The 17,500-nt window shown below is 43.7% G+C and overlaps 1 protein-coding gene and 1 pseudogene across 2 annotated transcripts in view; both read right to left on the bottom strand.

Annotated features, from left to right (window-relative positions):
- The window catches only part of LOC307023883 (cGMP-dependent protein kinase 1-like), a 30,402-nt gene extending 15,911 nt beyond the window's left edge, over nt 1-14,491 (bottom strand). Inside the window, 5 exon segments of the mRNA XM_079657520.1 lie at nt 648-761; nt 4,418-4,517; nt 12,885-12,951; nt 13,046-13,172; nt 13,966-14,491. Coding sequence (XP_079513646.1) covers nt 648-761; nt 4,418-4,517; nt 12,885-12,951; nt 13,046-13,172; nt 13,966-14,434 — 877 coding nt within the window. The 5' untranslated portion in view covers nt 14,435-14,491.
- Nucleotides 1-17,500, bottom strand: part of LOC307025356 — a 246,475-nt pseudogene that overhangs the window by 29,285 nt on the left and 199,690 nt on the right. The gene's annotated exons all lie outside the window — the stretch shown is intronic.

Genomic DNA, 17,500 nt, shown 5'->3' with positions numbered 1-17,500 from the left:
GTGTAAAATGTGTGTGTGTGTGTGTGTGTATGCAGAGGATAGTACAAATACTTCGTTACTGTAATTAAGCACATGTTTCTGGTATCAGTACTTTACTCCACTACTTATTTTTATGACGACTTTTTACTTTGACTTCTTACATGTTGAACTCAAATACCTGTACTTTCTACTTCTTACATGTTGAACTCAAATACCTGTACTTTCTACTTCTCACATTTTCCAAACAGGCTGGTTCCTTTAGTCTGAATGTGTGTTTGGTGGCGTGGTCATTATTATTTAGAGTCATTGCGTGCCTATTGATTTGAACACGATCCGTGTATCCATCATTTCCTGGTCTTCTCTAAAGAAGAGGGACCAATGGAAACGTTGTCATGTTGCCGTTGGTCACCATGGAAACATTCATTAGCTAACAATGACATTATTGTTCTACTAATATAAAGGGAGGTCAGGTACTCTTTAAAACAGCTGCTAGTTATGGGTACTTTTTACTGAAGTACATTTCAAAGCCTCTTTACTTTGACTTGAGTAAAGAAGTTTAGTCAGTACTTCTACTTTCACCAGAGTATTTTTAAACGAGTATCTGTACTTCTACCTGAGTAAAGTATGTGTGTACTTTTGCCATGTATACACATACACATGTGTGTTACCTGTTACAGTAGCAGTGCGGGTGCAGTTGTACAGGATGGCCAACTCTCCGAAAACGTTCCCCTCTCCAATCGAACACAGAGTCTTTCCTTGTTTTGACACCTCCACGGTTCCTTCTGTGAACACACACCAACACACACTGAGTCCAACACACACCAACACACACTGAGTCTATAACACACCAACCCACACTGAGTCCAACACACACCAACACACACTGAGTCCAACACACACCAACACACACTGAGTCCAACACACACCAACACACACTGAGTCCAACACACACCAACACACACTGAGTCTATAACACACCAACACACACTGAGTCCAACACACACCAACACACACTGAGTCCAACACACACTGAGTCCAACACACACCTACACACTGAGTCCAACACACACTGAGTCCAACACACACCAACCCACACTGAGTCCAACACACACTGAGTCCAACACACACCAACACACTGAGTCCAACACACACCAACACACTGAGTCTATAACACACCAACACACTGAGTCCAACACACACCAACACACTGAGTCTATAACACACCAACACACTGAGTCCAACACACACCAACACACTGAGTCTATAACACACCTACACACTGAGTCCAACACACACCAACACACTGAGTCCAACACACACCAACACACTGAGTCTATAACACACCAACACACTGAGTCCAACACACACCAACACACTGAGTCTATAACACACCAACACACACTGAGTCCAACACACACCAACACACACTGAGTCTATAACACACACCAACACACTGAGTCCAACACGCACCAACACACACTGAGTCCAAGACACACCAACACACACTGAGTCTATAACACACACCAACACACTGAGTCTATAACACACCAACACACTGAGTCCAACACACACCAACACACACTGAGTCTATAACACACCAACACACACTGAGTCCAACACACACCTACACACTGAGTCTATAACACACCAACACACTGAGTCTATAACACACACCTACACACTGAGTCTATAACACACCAACACACTGAGTCCAACACGCACCAACACACACTGAGTCTATAACACACCAACACACTGAGTCCAACACACACCAACACACACTGAGTCTATAACACACCAACACACACTGAGTCCAACACACACTGAGTCTATAACACACCAACACACACCAACACACTGAGTCTATAACACACACCAACACACTGAGTCTATAACACACACCAACACACTGAGTCTATAACACACCAACACACTGAGTCTATAACACACCAACACACTGAGTCTATAACACACCAACACACTGAGTCTATAACACACCAACACACTGAGTCCAACACACACCAACACACTGAGTCCAACACACACCAACACACACTGAGTCTATAACACACCAACACACACTGAGTCCAACACACACCTACACACTGAGTCTATAACACACCAACACACTGAGTCTATAACACACCAACACACACTGAGTCTATAACACACACCAACACACACTGAGTCCAACACACACCAACACACACTGAGTCCAACACACACCAACACACACTGAGTCCAACACACACCAACACACACTGAGTCCAACACACACCAACACACACTGAGTCTATAACACACACCAACACACTGAGTCTATAACACACACCAACACACACTGAGTCTATAACACACACCTACACACACTGAGTCTATAACACACACCAACACACTGAGTCTATAACACACACCTACACACACTGAGTCCAACACACACCAACACACTGAGTCTATAACACACCAACACACTGAGTCTATAACACACCAACACACTGAGTCTATAACACACCAACACACTGAGTCCAACACACACCAACACACTGAGTCTATAACACACACCAACACACTGAGTCTATAACACACCAACACACTGAGTCCAACACACACCAACACACTGAGTCTATAACACACCAACACACTGAGTCCAACACACACCAACACACACTGAGTCTATAACACACCAACACACTGAGTCTATAACACACACCAACACACACTGAGTCCAACACACACCAACACACACTGAGTCCAACACACACCAACACACACTGAGTCTATAACACACACCAACACACTGAGTCTATAACACACACCAACACACTGAGTCTATAACACACACCTACACACACTGAGTCCAACACACACCAACACACTGAGTCTATAACACACACCTACACACTGAGTCTATAACACACACCTACACACACTGAGTCTATAACACACACCAACACACTGAGTCTATAACACACCAACACACTGAGTCTATAACACACACCTACACACACTGAGTCCAACACACACCAACACACTGAGTCTATAACACACACCTACACACTGAGTCTATAACACACACCTACACACACTGAGTCTATAACACACACCTACACACACTGAGTCTATAACACACACCAACACACTGAGTCTATAACACACACCTACACACACTGAGTCTATAACACACACCAACACACTGAGTCCAACACGCACCAACACACTGAGTCCAACACGCACCAACACACTGAGTCCAACACACACCAACCCACACTGAGTCCAACACACACCAACACACACTGAGTCCAACACACACCTACACACTGAGTCCAACACACACCAACACACACTGAGTCCAACACACACCAACACACTGAGTCCAACACACACCAACACACTGAGTCCAACACACACCAACACACACTGAGTCCAACACACACCAACACACTGAGTCTATAACACACACCTACACACTGAGTCTATAACACACACCTACACACACTGAGTCTATAACACACACCTACACACACTGAGTCCAACACACACCAACACACTGAGTCTATAACACACACCTACACACTGAGTCTATAACACACACCTACACACACTGAGTCTATAACACACACCTACACACACTGAGTCTATAACACACACCTACACACACTGAGTCTATAACACACACCAACACACTGAGTCTATAACACACACCTACACACACTGAGTCTATAACACACACCAACACACTGAGTCCAACACGCACCAACACACTGAGTCCAACACGCACCAACACACTGAGTCCAACACACACCAACCCACACTGAGTCCAACACACACCAACCCACACTGAGTCCAACACGCACCAACACACTGAGTCCAACACACACCAACACACACTGAGTCCAACACACACCAACACACTGAGTCTATAACACACCCTTTTTTTTATTGTGTCCTTGTGCGTTTGTTTTGCGATGTTTTTGGTCTCTTTGTGTTTATTTAGTGTGTGTGATTTATCATTTTCTGTATTTTGTTAACCTTTTTGTTGTTCTTTTGCACTGAACTGGACTAAAACACACATTTCAGTGCATTTCTTAATTCAGTCTGTGTGGTGTGTGTGTGTGTGTGTGTGTGTGTGTGTGTGTGTGTGTGTGTGTGTGTGTGTGTGTGTGTGTGTGTGTGTGTGTGTGTGTGTGTGTGTGTGTGTGTGTGTGTGTGTGTGTGTGTGTGTGTGTGTGTGTGTGTGTGTGTGTGTGTGTGTGTGTGACCAGCCAGTTTATCACTTCATATACAAACCAGACAATGGCGTCACCATGATATCGACTCATCAAGACATTTGAATCTGGCATTTTGACTAAAAAGACTCCTCATTGATCTTTAAAGTGTTGATTAGCATATTTATCTTTACTGCATTTAACACTTATGATTCCATCTGAGTACTCCTCACCCTCCAGGACGTACACCGTGGAGCCGTCGTCTCCCTCCTGGATCACACAGCAGCCTTTAGTCAGGCTGGTGGGATGCATGCAGTCCATGATGGTGAGGATCTGCAAGAGACAAAACATCAAACTATAAAAGAGGGATGTAGTATTTCTGTGTTTGACCCTGAAGGCAGCATCTCCCTGGTGACAACACTTTATGATTTCTGAAGTGAAAAGCTTCAGAAACGATACACCGCTAAGCCAGGGTTGCCAACTTTGGGTACCTGGCTGGAGTGAGATTTTGATATCATGGGTTTAGTTACACATATGCACACTAAATGACTGCTATCGTGTCAGCAGCGGGTCCTTAGCAGGATATATATACAATATCTACAAATACACAATATTGGACACAGACTATAAAGGGCACAAAGTCTCACTCACTAATGGAAGTCAAACACATGTTTGTTTCCACTGTTTTATTGTGTTCCTGTCGCGATAAGCAATTAATTGACTTATCGTACGATAAATAAAAATGAACTCGATACATTCCATTTCCATGAGGATGTGACTAGCAGCTTGAAAGGATGTACTTGAATTATTATTATATATTATCATTATGTCAGTGGTCTCAAATGGTCATACAACGGTGCCGACAATATTATCGTTTATCGCAATAATTTCCGGGAAAATGTATCCAACAAAATTAATTATCTTGAGAGGCCTATACATGAAACACACACACACGAACAAATCTACGGACTTACTCCAAACTGCCAAATATATTAATTAACGCACTCTCATATCTTTGATAGTCTGATTTTGGCCTAGTAGAACAATCGAACAATAAGCAGCAGACTTTTACTTTTTATAATTTCTACTGGATCTTAGATCTGCGCATGCGCAATACGGGTCGGCAGTTGAGGCTCCAGAGTATTTGTGTTGGGTAATCTCTGGTAGGGCTAACCCATCAGTGGTGCGGCTCAAGTCTGTATTTGAAATGTAATTACATACACGCTCCCCTCGACAGTGAAACGCCACGCGTGAGGTTTAGATTATTTCCCTGTCTCAATCCAAATTGAACTGTATGAAATAAAAAGGCACATTTGTCTTGTAGTAAAGAAAAAGGGCGACCTGGAGCCAATCCTGCAATTTCCCCACAGGTGAAAGAGTTGACATGCTGAAAACCCAACCCCTGCAGGGGGGTCTGGGGGGATTGTCCCCCCCCCCCAGGAGATTTTTTGAAATACTAACATTAAATACACATTCTGGTACTTTCTTGAGAAGAAAATAAATAAATCTATTATTACACGAACACGTAATGTTGTATCGATGTATATAGAGATGTACTGCAGCAAAAGTATTCTCCTTCAGGACAACAACACCAGATTGAGAGTGAAAGCGTGTGTCACACGCCAGATGCGTGAGAGTTGGCAACCCTGCGCTAAGCTAAAGGAGGCTAATGTTGGGTAAAGGAACTACAGCACGGTCACATGACTTCTAGACCCTCCAGAAAAACACGATTCTGCGATCGCAGAATTTACCGCATAATCAGCTAAATGGCGCAGTTTTTAAAAGGCCGCATAATCCCCGCATTTTTCCACACAAAGTTGAGAAAAAAAAAAAGTTAACTCGTCTTGACGTGAAGTAGTGATGATGATGACGTGACTTCATCAGCTCGCGCATCACAGAAGGTAAACAACACCGTAGAGTGAACGTGTGGAACTCACACGAGAGAGAAAACACCAAGATGAAAAAATCTGATCCATTTCATTTACCGACGAACATTTCTGCTAAAGACCGGGCAAAGCAGTACCCCGATGTCTTGAACGAAAGTGGGGGGAAACTATTCTGCACCCCGTGCAACTGTGTGTTGGAGCATAAGAGAAAGTCGACGGTGACGACCCACTTTGATTCATTCAAACATTTGAAAATGCTTTCTGCTGCTGCGGACAAGAAAGCCAAACAACTCACGTTCACCGAGGCATCAACCTCCAAAACCCTTTAGAGGGCTACAAGAAACGAAGTGAGTAGCCTACAACAGTGGTTCCCAACCTTTTCCAACTCAGGGCCCACTTTTAAGTCTTACATTTTTTCGAGGCCCACCTTCCCATAAATACAGAGGCCATATAATGCGTTCTCAAAGCACTTTTTTTTATTAAAATGTGAACATAAATGGAGCACTGAATACAAGAGAAACATGTTGGAAGCTCTACAGTCGCTAACACAGCAGTGAGGAGCTGTACACACACACACACACACACACACACACACACACACACACACACACACACACACACACACACACACACACACACACACACACACACACACACACACACACACACACACACACACACACACATACACACACAAACTTTCTCTCTCTTTCGCTTTCTCTCTCTCACACACACACACTTTCTCTCTCTCTCACTCACTCACTCACTCACTCACTCTCTCACACACACACACACATTTATTAAAGCAGCTGTCCATCAACACCACACAGATATCAGAAATAACAAGCAATGGGCTGTCTGTAACCGGCTAATTATCAAATGATTAATAAATTACTATATCCATCAACAATGGAGAAATGCATTCTCATATATAACAATTTGACATCCAAATTATTAAAATTTGAACCTAAATGGAGCACTGAATACAGGAGAAACATGTTGGAAGCCCACACACACACACACACACACACACACACACACACACACACACACACACACACACACACACACACACACACACACACTTTCTCTCTCTTTCGCTTTTTCTCTCTCTCTCACACACACACACACACACACACACACACACACACACACACACACACACACACACACACACACACACACACACACACACACACACACACACACACACACACACACACAATTATTAAAGGAGCTGTCCATCAACACCACACAGATATCAGAAATGACAAGCAATGGGCTGTCTGTAACCGGCTAATTATCAAATGATTAATAAATAACTATATCCATCAACAATGGAGAAATGCATTCTCATATATAACACTTTGACATCCAAAGTCAAATCAAAACAAAATCCAAATATCAAAAGTAAGCCCATTAAATCGATAGGCCTACAAATAAACACAAATCCGTTGTAAAGATGATGTAAATTCTGCTTGGGCTCATTAATGAAAAATTACACTTTGTATTTTAACATTAAATCATCTGCCTACAAACAAACAAACCAGTGCACAGATAAAGTTCAAAACTATGCATGTAATGTTAAGCCTCGACAGCAGAAAAATATGTACATACAAGTAAAAGCAATACTTGCAACGAAATAAAATTAAAGCTTCTATAAAGCTGCAGTGGATCAGTCCAACAACAGGCCCACAATATGTTGACTCACCTAATGAGACGGCTGGTGTTGCATGGCGGCAACCAGATGTTTGATGTCTGGCACAATGGATGAAAGTTTCAGTCGAAGATCTGGCTCAACATTCAGTTGGTTTCTGTACTTAGTTTTTAATCCCACGAGTGCAGAAAATCCAGTCTCACAGAGGTACGTCGTTTGGAAAGGCATCAGGAATCTCACAGCTCTGTTAGCCAGATCAGGGTACTCAGAAGCAACATGAAGCCAGAAGTTTGTCAGGTGCTTCTGTGAGAAGATCAGCTTCAGCGCGGTGTCACAAGAGAGATCCAGGAGACTGTCTTGCTCTTTTGCACTCAAAGCAGCGAGAGCCTCATCACTGTGGCTGGCGAATGGGTTTTCTATCCAGTTGTACTGCACATCTGGGATGGGGAAGTATGCGCGCAGCTGGGTCCTCAAACCTTGCAGGTGCTCTCTGACAGCGTTGCTCACGGTGATGGGAAGTGGACTCTGTTCCGTTGTCAGAAAATCAGCCATATTTTCAAACGAGTCATAGTTTGACTGCTCGACACGCTTAGCCCACAGCGCCAGCTTTCTTATGGTTGCTTCAACTTTATTCTGGACATTGAATATGTTCACTGTTATCCCTTGAAGACCGAGGTTGAGTCCATTTAAGTGGCTGAAAATATCAGCCAGGTAACCCAACTTAGCCAACCACTCAAAATCCCTGAAGCGGTGTGCGAGTTCAAACGTTGTGTCGAGAAAAAACACATGCACTTCATCACGCAACTCAAACAGACGCGTCAGGACTTTGCCTCGGGAGAACCACCGCACTTCAGTGTGTAACAGTAGCTGGTGATGATCACTGCCCATCTCTCCACATAACACCGCAAATAAACGTGTTTGCAGTGGACGGCTCTTGATGAAGTTGACAGCTTTGACCGCCTCATCTAAAACCGTCTTCAGATCCGGGGGCATTTTCTTTGTAGCAAGTGCTTCACGGTGTATGCTGCAGTGGACAGATGTTGCCCGCGGAGCCACCGCTTTCACACGTCGGACAACCCCGCTGTGCTGTCCCAGCATTGCAGGGGCTCCGTCAGTGCTCAATCCAACACATTTGGACCAGTCAATCCCATTGGAAACAATACAAGTGTTCACAGTGTGAAAAATGGCCTCAGCAGTTGAACGGGTAGGCAGAGGTTTACAAAATAAAAACTCCTCTTTTATCTCGCCACCATTTTCGTATCGCACATAAGCAAGCAGATTTGCCAGACTTGCGACGTCGGTTGACTCATCCAGTTGGAGCACGTAAAAGCGGCTCTCTTTTACGCTTTGGATCAGCTGCTCCAACACATTATCTGCCATTTCATCAATCCTTCGTTTGACCGTATTATCCGACAATGAAACGAGGTTGATAGGCTGCACTGCCTTCTCTCCCAACATCACCTGAACGATCTGTTTTGCAGCGGGAAGAATTAAATCCTCGCCGATGGTGTGTGGTTTTCCAGCTTTGGCAATGAGTTGGGAGACCCGAAAAGACGCTTCCACAGCATTTGTGTTCTCACAGCCCATATGCTCAATTACCTTCTTTTTGCTCTGATACTCCCTGAGCTTGTTCTGAAAAAAATCCCGCGGCTTGGTCGCATATTGTCCATGTTTTGTCTCGAGGTGACGGCGCAGTTTACATGGCTTCAAGGCTTCGTTTGACAAAGTCTCAAAGCACACGACACACAGCGGTAACGGCTCAGCTTCTGTGCCTGTCCAAAAAAATCCCAGCGCTAAGTACTCAGCACTGTACTTTCTTCGAACTCTTCTTTTTTGTTTGACGGCCAGGAGATCACCGGTCGATTCACTGACAGCCTCTGGTCTCTCTTTCCTTTTAATACTCCCTATTGCTAGCCAGCTATCCATTTTAATACTCTGCTCTACTCTAACTTAATTACAGTTTACACAATCAGCATCAATCAAGTGCAGAGCTGTCCCGCCGGTCCCGCAGCAAAGTAGTCCGGCCGATTACAACAAATGTTCCTATCTCTCTGCTCGTCACATATCTAATATTTTAAGGAAAAATGCAATGATGAAAAGAATAATTACATTTTTTATATCATTTTAAATATTATTCTGTATATTTTTATCTGATTTCCCCCCCACAAAAATCATACTATTTTGGAAAAGATTTGGCGGCCCACTTGCAATACCTTCGCGGCCCACCAGGGGGCCGCGGCCCACAGGTTGGGAACCACTGGCCTACAAGATTGAAGCTGGTCAGATAACGAACGAGTAAATGAAAACAGAATGAGGCGGAAAAGTGTGTGTGTGTGTGTGTGTGTGTGTGTCTGTGTGTGTGTGTGTGTGTGTGTGTGTGTGTGTGTGTGTGTGTGTGTGTGTGTGTGTGTCTGTGTGTGTGTGTGTGTCTGTGTCTGTGTGTGTGTGTGTGTGTGTGTGTGTGTGTGTGTGTGTGTCTGTGTGTGTGTGTGTGTGTGTGTGTGTGTGTGTGTGTGTGTGTGTGTGTGTGTCTGTGTGTGTGTGTGTGTCTGTGTGTGTGTGTGTGTGTGAGTAAATAAGACAGCCCAATATTTAAAAAAATCTATTATTTTTCGCAACTTCCCGCAATGTCACCGCATAAAATCACATAAAACCCCCGCATGTTTAATCGCATAATCAAGGATTTTTGCCCGCGTTTCTCTGGAGGGTCTAGACTTCACGTAACCACCGCTAAGCTAAAGGCGGCTAATGTTGGGCTATAAAAGAACTACAGCACGGTCACATGACTTCACGTAACCACCGCTAAGCTAAAGGCGGCTAATGTTGGGCTATAAAAGAACTACAGCACGGTCACATGACTTCACGTCACCACCGCTAAGCTAAAGGAGGCTAATGTTGAGCTATAGAGGAACTACAGCACGGTCACATGACTTCACGTCACCACCGCTAAGCTAAAGGTGGCTAATGTTGGGCTATAAAGGAACTACAGCACGGTCACATGACTTCACGTCACCACCGCTAAGCTAAAGGTGGCTAATGTTGGGCTATAAAGGAACTACAGCACGGTCACATGACTTCACGTAACCACCGCTAAGCTAAAGGCGGCTAATGTTGGGCTATAAAAGAACTACAGCACGGTCACATGACTTCACGTCACCACCGCTAAGCTAAAGGAGACTAATGTTGAGCTATAGAGGAACTACAGCACGGTCACATGACTTCACGTCACCACCGCTAAGCTAAAGGTGGCTAATGTTGGGCTATAAAGGAACTACAGCACGGTCACATGACTTCACGTCACCACCGCTAAGCTAAAGGAGGCTAATGTTGGGCTATAAAGGAACTACAGCACGGTCACATGACTTCACTTCACCACCGCTAAGCTAAAGGTGGCTAATGTTGGGCTATAAAGGAACTACAGCACGGTCACATGACTTCACGTCACCACCGCTAAGCTAAAGGAGGCTAATGTTGGGCTATAAAAGAACTACAGCACGGTCACATGACTTCACGTCACCACCGCTAAGCTAAAGGTGGCTAATGTTGGGCTATAAAAGAACTACAGCACGGTCACATGACTTCACGTAACCACCGCTAAGCTAAAGGCGGCTAATGTTGGGCTATAAAAGAACTACAGCACGGTCACATGACTTCACGTCACCACCGCTAAGCTAAAGGAGGCTAATGTTGAGCTATAGAGGAACTACAGCACGGTCACATGACTTCACGTCACCACCGCTAAGCTAAAGGTGGCTAATGTTGGGCTATAAAGGAACTACAGCACGGTCACATGACTTCACGTCACCACCGCTAAGCTAAAGGAGGCTAATGTTGGGCTATAAAGGAACTACAGCACGGTCACATGACTTCACGTCACCACCGCTAAGCTAAAGGTGGCTAATGTTGGGCTATAAAGGAACTACAGCACGGTCACATGACTTCACGTCACCACCGCTAAGCTAAAGGTGGCTAATGTTGGGCTATAAAGGAACTACAGCACGGTCACATGACTTCACGTCACCACCGCTAAGCTAAAGGAGGCTAATGTTGGGCTATAAAAGAACTACAGCACGGTCACATGACTTCACGTCACCACCGCTAAGCTAAAGGTGGCTAATGTTGGGCTATAAAAGAACTACAGCACGGTCACATGACTTCACGTCACCACCGCTAAGCTAAAGGAGGCTAATGTTGGGCTATAAAAGAACTACAGCACGGTCACATGACTTCACGTCACCACCGCTAAGCTAAAGGTGGCTAATGTTGGGCTATAAAAGAACTACAGCACGGTCACATGACTTCACGTAACCACCGCTAAGCTAAAGGCGGCTAATGTTGGGCTATAAAAGAACTACAGCACGGTCACATGACTTCACGTCACCACCGCTAAGCTAAAGGAGGCTAATGTTGAGCTATAGAGGAACTACAGCACGGTCACATGACTTCACGTCACCACCGCTAAGCTAAAGGTGGCTAATGTTGGGCTATAAAGGAACTACAGCACGGTCACATGACTTCACGTCACCACCGCTAAGCTAAAGGAGGCTAATGTTGGGCTATAAAGGAACTACAGCACGGTCACATGACTTCACTTCACCAGCGCTAAGCTAAAGGTGGCTAATGTTGGGCTATAAAGGAACTACAGCACGGTCACATGACTTCACGTCACCACCGCTAAGCTAAAGGTGGCTAATGTTGGGCTATAAAGGAACTACAGCACGGTCACATGACTTCACTTCACCAGCGCTAAGCTAAAGGTGGCTAATGTTGGGCTATAAAGGAACTACAGCACGGTCACATGACTTCACGTCATCACCGCTAAGCTAAAGGAGGCTAATGTTGGGCTATAAAGGAACTACAGCACGGTCACATGACTTCACGTCACCACCGCTAAGCTAAAGGAGGCTAATGTTGGGCTATAAAAGAACTACAGCACGGTCACATGACTTCACGTCACCACCGCTAAGCTAAAGGAGGCTAATGTTGGACTATAAAGGAACTACAGCACGGTCACATGACTTCACGTCACCACCGCTAAGCTAAAGGAGGCTAATGTTGGACTATAAAAGAACTACAGCACGGTCACATGACTTCACGTCACCACCGCTAAGCTAAAGGAGGCTAATGTTGGGCTATAAAGGAACTACAGCACGGTACCTGTCCGTGCTCTAGATGTTTCATGAAGTCGTTGTCCATCAGAGCTCCCTGGATCAGATCACTGGACCTGTAGAGACACACAAAGATCAGTCTGTGTGTGTGTGTGTGTGTGTGTGTGTGTGTGTGTGTGTGTGTGTGTGTGTGTGTGTGTGTGTGTGTACTCTTTGCTCTTGGAGTAGCTCTTCAGGGTAACATCAGTCAGCTGTGAGGGGTCCAGCACTGTCGGCTCTGCAGAGATCGCTTGTCTCTTTGTGCGCTGAGGCTCATCAGCTGCTGGAGGCTGAACACCTAACACACACACACACACACACACACACACACACACACACACACACACACACACACACACACACACACACACACACACACACACACACACACACACACACACACACACACACACACACACACACACACACACACACGTCTATTTAGTCATTTTTAGTATTTGAATTCTTAAATTACCACACGTAGTTGTTTTTGTAGTCTATTGGTCTTTAATGTTCCCTTTTTGTGTGTTTTTGTGGTCATGTTGTCTTAATACTGATGCGTGACTCTAAATAGTCATTTCATGTCTTCTTTTTACTGTATTTGAGTCTTTGTGGTCATTTTGTGTCTTCTCAAAGTCTTCTCGTGTGTTTATATTAATATAAGTTTCTCTTTTCACTCATTGTGTCTCTGAATTCTCAAATGCCAGTTAATCTTATATTCAGCGCTCTCTCTTCTTGCTCCTGAGTTCAGCTCTTCAGCTTCTTTACATGTTTGTATCTCCATCTCTAAATCATAGCTGAGATGAAATGACTCTCAGGTCCAGGTTATAAAACAGACAAATAAAACAGAGAGAGTGTGTGGGTGCGTCATGAATTTATAATAACACACTCTTGGTGGATTTTTATAGGCGGTGTTTTTAGGCATGTAATTAAATCATTGAACAAGTAGTAGTACTCTGAATATCCTTTTGAAATGACTCGTGTTTTATTCTTCTATTCCTTTGTGTCTCTTTGTAATGTGCGTCTATTGTGTATCACAGGATGTCATATCGTCCTGTTTGTATCCCTCTCTCTGCCTCAGGTAAACTCACCTGTATCCTCGGCCCCCCCGCCGCTCTGCTGGCCCACCCGCTGCCGGTCCAGCTCCTCCTGCAGGAGGCGGATCAGATCGTCTTTGGTGTCCAGCTCCAGCTCCAGATCATCGATCAGAGCGTCTCTCTGTCTCAGCTCCTCGATCTTCAGCTGCAGAGCCAGCTGCAGGTCCCTCAGAGTGCCTTTACACTGCGCCATGTACAAGTACACAAGATACTGCAGTACTACAGGAACATACACAAAGAGTATCAGCTGCAGGTCCCTCAGAGTGCCTTTACACTGCGCCATGTACAAGTACACAAGATACTGCAGTACTACAGGAACATACACAAAGAGTATCAGCTGCAGGTCCCTCAGAGTGCCTTTACACTGCGCCATGTACAAGTACACAAGATACTGCAGTACTACAGGAACATACACAAAGAGTATCAGCTGCAGGTCCCTCAGAGTGCCTTTACACTGCGCCATGTACAAGTACACAAGATACTGCAGTATTACAGGAACATACACAAAGAGTATCAGCTGCAGGTCCCTCAGAGTGCCTTTACAGTGCGCCATGTACAAGTACACAAGATACTGCAGTACTACAGTACAAGTACACAGGGACTGCAGTACAAGTACACAGATATACTGCAGTACTACAGGAACATACACAAAGAGTATCAGCTGCAGGTCCCTCAGAGTGCCTTTACACTGCGCCATGTACAAGTACACAAGATACTGCAGTACTACAGTACAAGTACACAGGGACTGCAGTACAAGTACACAGATATACTGCAGTACTACAGGAAAATACACAAAGAGTATCGGCTGCAGGTCCCTCAGAGTGCCTTTACAGTGCGCCATGTACAAGTACACAGAGATACTTCAGTACAAGTACAGAGATATACTGCAGTAATACAAGTACACAGGGACTGCAGTACTACACAGGAGGAGAGGAAAATACACAGAGCTACAGGTTTTTTGGAGTATTTCCATGCAACCTTATATTCTTCTACTTCTCAAAGGGAAATAGACACAGTACTTTTTTTATAGCAATACATTTATCTCTGACAGATTTAGGAAAACAAATGTATATGATCAAATACATCTTGTAAAATATATGCGATAAAAGACAACACTATTAATAATAAAGCTAATAGTAATACAATGTTATAAATAAAGAATACACATTCAAATGAACTTCTGGAAGTGTGTTGCACAACTAAAGCTCAGAGTGATATTTGATCCTGAATATGAAGTCTTTATCTGCAGCTTCACGGCATGAAATGATCGTTACTCACTTTTTTGTTTGAGAGTCCGGATCTCTGCGCGAGGAAGGAGCTCCGAGCCGTTTGAACCTGTCTGTTTCAATCTAAAGATATTGACTGTTCGCCTCCTGCATGGTTAAGAAGATACCGGTGAGTCCTCGGGTTGTTTTAAAGCAGGAATGATCCGCAGCAGAAGAAGAAGAAGAAGAAGAAGAGTCGGAGCTCCGCAGCTGACTCTGACAGCACTCCTACAAAGTAAAAGTCGCTCCGCAAGTTTTATTTTGAAGTTCAGAATTCATAGCTGCAGCTTAAAGTGTACACACATGAAGTTAAAAGCAAACAGACAATACATTAAAGTATATGCTATTATGTTATAGTCAAATTAAAATCAGAGACCATTAAAACATTTGTATTAATTCATAACAAGCAAAAATAATATTGATATGAATCATTATTATTAATAGGGTTTAAACTGTATTAAAAAAACTATTATGACATATGTAAATGTCACTTATTTTTTGTACTTTTTGCTGATGTTATATATTTTTTAAGGCAATTTATTATCGTGGTATCGCTGCTTTTATTTAAATAAGTCAAATAATCTGCAGTGTTTTACTGTACTAAACATATATTATATTCATTAGAAAAATATTAAGATTATCTTATTATTATTATAATTATTATCATTACTGTTATGATAATAATGATAATATGAATAATCATATTTATTATTAATATTCCTGGCTGCAGTACCGCCCTCCGCCGCTCCGGGGCAGCAGCGCTTCATTAGTTAAATCTCCAACCGGAAGTGCTGCTTTATTGACTTTCTGTAAACAAACACGATGGCGGCGACGGACAGAGAAATGAATCCAGAACCGGAGAAACTGCAGTTGTATCCTTTAAATCTGCTCATAATGTTAATATTTAAATCTTATCTGTAGTTCAAAGTCTTCTTCTAGTGTTTACTGGTTTAAACAACGCCCTGTTAGCTTTCCTTCATGAGCTTAATGCTACATGTTTCTGTTGTTTCTGTTAGCTTCGCTGGGATTCATGGAGAATAATATATCATGTTTGACTTTAATGAGTATTTAAATCTAAGTGTGAGATGGATCTGACTGGTTCTGAAACGGGGTAAGACGGTCTGTTAGTGAGCTGAATGTTTTATTAAAGCTGCTATTACAAGTTCATTCCGTTTATTGCCATCTATTAGGGTTTATAAATAAAGAATGAGACTTTGTGTATTAAAACCTGAAACACCGTCTAATCTCAAGTAGGCTTCCAAAAGAACAAAGACAAGCAATAAGCTCAGACAAGGAGACAAGACAGTTAGAGATATGGAAGTCATAATAATAGATTTGATGTATATAGGCGCCTTTCAAGGCTCTCAATGTCGCCGTACAAGGAACACAAAACAAAAACAAGACGATATAATCAATCTATAGAAAGGTTAGTAAAATGTTGCTCATAATAATAATATATTTAATTTTTATAGCGCCTTTCAAGGGACCCAAGGCCGAGTTAAGGACAGACAACAAGGTATAACAGGTAGTAGCAGTAGGAGTGGAAGTAGGGGGCTGTGAGGGGTCAGAGGTCATGGTGAGGGGTGGAGGAGGTCCGCCGAGTACTGGGGGGCGAGGAGAGACTTGTACGTGATGAGGAGGGCTTTGTACTGAGAGCCAGGGAAGGTGGATTCAAAATACTGCAGAAGTACATGTTGCTGAGTACTTGTACCTAAAGTACACTTGGCTGATTAGACGAGTAGTTAGCTTATGTGTAACGGAGCGTCAGCAAAAACAAAACAAGGCATTGCAAGTAGAAATAAACAATACTAGAATTCAAGCTTCTCAAAATAGAATGAAAGCATTATTAAAAAGTAGAAAATACACAGTAGACCGTACCGTATGTCTAATTTGAATCGTGTGGACTCTTATCTGTTGCTGCTGTGACTCCTAGATGTCCCGACTGGGGGTTAAAAGGTATTTGATCTTCATGTTTGTGATGAAGTTAGTTGTTTGTAGCCTAAGCCCCGCCCCTCAGCCGGCTGGACGTCCCCTTCCCCTCCCCCAGAGACGCCTCCATCGCTCTGGGCTCTCTGTCTCCAGACCGAGAGCCCAGGAAGGAGGGATCGACAAACAGCTGATGGTGACGGACAGGACGCTGACTGTGTGAGGAGACACACACACACACACACACAGACACACACAGATACACACACACACACACACACACACACACACACACACACACACACACACACACACACACACACACACACACACACACA

Source organism: Notothenia rossii (genome assembly GCF_949606895.1).
Source record: "Notothenia rossii genome assembly, chromosome: 11".
NCBI lineage: Eukaryota > Metazoa > Chordata > Actinopteri > Perciformes > Nototheniidae > Notothenia > Notothenia rossii.
Note: the sequence above shows the minus strand (reverse complement) of the source record. Positions and strands in the feature narration are given on the sequence as shown.